The sequence below is a fragment of the Penaeus monodon genome, chromosome 4, assembly GCF_015228065.2.
Source record: "Penaeus monodon isolate SGIC_2016 chromosome 4, NSTDA_Pmon_1, whole genome shotgun sequence".
Taxonomy (NCBI): Eukaryota; Metazoa; Arthropoda; class Malacostraca; order Decapoda; family Penaeidae; genus Penaeus; species Penaeus monodon.
The window spans coordinates 2,537,389-2,541,249 of record NC_051389.1 but is presented as its reverse complement, the minus strand read 5'-3'; the positions used below and the strand labels follow the sequence as shown (position 1 = coordinate 2,541,249).

Sequence of the window (3,861 nt, the reverse complement as noted above, 5' to 3'; positions counted from 1 at the left end):
CTATACTAATAGTCTAATATACGATATATTTGATAATATAATTCATATATATAGTATATATTAACATATATAAAATGCTACTAATCCCTTATAATTTCTGTCTATTATACTGGCTATTACGTTATATATTATATATATGTCTATATACGATACATCTCTATCTATCATCATATCCTAGGTTAAGTCTCACATCTCTTATTACGTTACTGTCATATTGCTACCTTAATCGATATATATTATCGTATCAAACTTTACTCTTCATCGATTATCATCTAATCAGAAATAAGTTCATCTACGGTATATATACATATATATAATCGTTCTCTATTAATATATATAATCGTATCGTATGATGTATAATTATCAATCATGGTATCACCTAGCATAAGATACCTAAATTACTATAATATCTATAGGTATTATAGTATATGTCTGTATCATGATATATATTCATATATTCCTATATACATATTATATATATCATATCATTTGTAGTTATCCTCTTTTAACGTGTATAGGCTATCGCTTCATGTCTGAGCCGCCGTGGTCACAGCTATGATACTTACATTGTAGTTTTCATGTTTGTTATGCTCTGGAGTGATCTACGTGGTAGGGTCCGCCAGTTCCTTTCCAGTGAGAGTGCCGTTGGTACGGCTTTTATGGTAATCATTCTCTCATATTTATCCAGGGGCTTGGGAGTCACAAATTGATTTGGGCTGGCTTGGCCACCCCATGGCTAGGTAGACAATCAAGGTGAATTCCTTGCCGCAATGGATACAACGCGGCGGTCAGGGGGGGGGACTCGAATCCTCGAATTCAGATAGCCGTCCGTGACACTCTTGATCGACGCTCTCATACAAGTAGTTCGGCCACCGCGGCCTTGACGATCATGGGCTTTCCATAATTTTTTCTTGAGCAATATTAGAAGTGGTGGTTTGTCCATTGCGCTTCCGCCTCAGTGGGGTTTTTTATAGAGTCTAGCCATCTCTTATTTACCCGGCACTGACTGGCTGGCTGGCCACCAGTGGCTAGGCAGGCAATCGAGGTTAAGTTCCTTGCCTTTAAGGGAAACACGCGCCGCGCCGTGACTCGAACCCTCGAACTTCAAGATTGCGTCGTGACAGTCTTGAGTCGACGCTGCTAACAACATTCGGCTGCTACCGCGTGCCGCCAATGTATGTGTGTATATATACTAATAATAGCTAATATAATATTATAGTTAATCTATTATATAGTAAGTATATATATATATATGATTATTTATATATATATAGTTATAATATATATATAATTTATATATATATATATATTGGTATATATGGTTTATGATGATCATAATATATTATATAATATAATAATATATGTATAACTATATATCTTATTATACTATAGTATATAAATCTGTGTGTGTGTGTAGAGTATATATATATAATATATATATATATAGGTTATAATATATACTATAATATATATAATAAGTATTATGAAAGTGATTTATATGTGGAGTGTAACAGTGAAAATATGAAAGTATTGATATTTATAGTTAACACTGAGCCTGAGAAAATATTATGCATATTCAGATATACCAGTATGTGACGCTTACTGCGCTAAGTCTTCGTAATCACCCAGGGGTACGACAAAGCGCATCCCGGCATACCCGCGACTTGGACTTTCTGGAGAATCTGGTCATATTCGCGCTCATAGCAAAATCACCCTCAAGACGCGTAATCGACTAATGAATTGGGCGACGATCCGCAGCTCCGGCCAATCAGAAATAGCAACTTAAGCTGACACTTGGGATCATGCCACACCTATTTTCCTGTGAAGATTGGTCATTTCGCCCGCGCGCTAGCGTCCCACCCGAGATAAAAGGCCGGCTAGCAATGACAGCAAGGACACACTTGGCTCTACCGACCTCGACTGCCCACCCCAACCTCCGATATTTACCTGCACCCAAGCCGCATGTGATTAGTGCTAATTATTGATCTTTTATTCCAGAGTCATTTCTGTCACATATATAGTTATACATCATTTCTATATACTGTGATTAGTGCTACATATTGATCTTTATTTCCAGAGTCATTTCTTGTCCACATATATAATCTATCGTGTCTATATACTGTGATATATATATATTATATGCGTGCCTAATATAACTGATGTTATTGAAGTTATATATATATTGTTATCGTATCAGCTGCTGTGTTTGACAATCGATAACCACCAACACTTTTATTTCTCTATGTGGTGGAATATATAGAGTTAATCTTTATACTACACACAGCACACACACACACACCACCACCACACCGTACACGCACACACACACACACACACGACACACTCACAGGTGTGTGTGTGTGTGTGTATATATATATATGACATAGTATATATATATACTATATATATATACATATATATATATAATATATAGTAGATAGTATTTAGATTAGAGATAGTAATACTAAAAAAATAGATAGTATATACACACACACACACTGTGTGTGTGTGTGTGTGTGCTGTGTGTGTGTGTGTGTGTGTGTGTGTTTGTGTGTGTGTGTGTGTGTGTGTGTGTGTGTGTGTGTGTGTGTGTGTATGTAGTATTATGTAATATATCTCTAACGGTTAAATATATATATACTCCGTTATCTATATATTATATATTCTTTATATCGCTATAAATATAATATATATTATATATATTATAGTGTAATAGTGTATGTGTGTATATCTATATAATAGTATATAATTAAGACTATATATAGAATCTAATATATATATATATATATATATATTATCATATACATTATATACACGGAATATTTGTATATATATAATATTATATATACTATACTTTAGTATGAGTATACATGATACTGATTAATAAAATATTACTATATAGTGTGTGGGGGGGGGAGGGGGTGTGTTGTGTGTGTGTGTTTGTGTGTGTGTTTGTGTGTGTTTGTTGTGTGTGTGTGTCTGTGTGTGTGTGTGTGTGTAATGTGTATATATATATAGTATAAAGTGTATCTATATATATATAGTTAAATTATATATATAGTCATATTATTAATATAGTAATAGTCTGTTATATAGATCTACTATAGTTCTATATATATATATTATGTATATATATATATATTATATATATATACATATATAATATTTCATACCATATATATTACTTTATATATTATGTATATACTCTAGCAATACATACATACACACATATACTATAGTATATAATGATATACTAGCTATATAGTAACTATATAAATATATAATGATATAGATATATAGTAGTGAATAATCTACAAAAATATAATTACCTATAATATACCTATATATAAATGCTAAATAGTATAAGATGAAATATATATATATGTATATATATACATATATGTGTGTGTTATAATGTGACATCCACAGCACACACCCCACAGCACACACACACACACACACACACACACACACACACACACACACACACAACGAACCCACACAACACTACACACACATCACTAACACCAATATATGGTATATTATATATATAAATTATAAATACTAATATATAATATTATATATATACTATTATATAGATGATATATATAGTAATCAGTAATAAATATATGTATGTATGTATGTATATCGCACACGCACACGCACACGATGCACGACGCACACTCACCACGGCACCTACACACACACACACACAACACACACACACTAGTCACTACACACACACACTACAGCACACACACAACAATAGAGCGTGCCGTTAGGGCGGGGAGGGGGGCGCAGCAAGCGAGCATGCACGTGCGGAGTTGTGTGTGTGTGTGTGTGTGTGTGTGTGTGTGTTGG

At 33.5% G+C, this 3,861-nt stretch overlaps 1 protein-coding gene across 1 annotated transcript in view; it reads left to right on the top strand.

Annotated features, from left to right (window-relative positions):
- Window positions 1-1,883: 1,883 nt before the first annotated feature.
- LOC119599325 (mucin-5AC-like) overlaps window positions 1,884-3,861 on the top strand; it is a 16,698-nt gene continuing 14,720 nt past the window's right edge. The window contains exon 1 of the mRNA XM_037949077.1: window positions 1,884-1,971. Coding sequence (XP_037805005.1) covers window positions 1,884-1,971 — 88 coding nt within the window. The remainder of the gene's footprint in view (window positions 1,972-3,861) is intronic.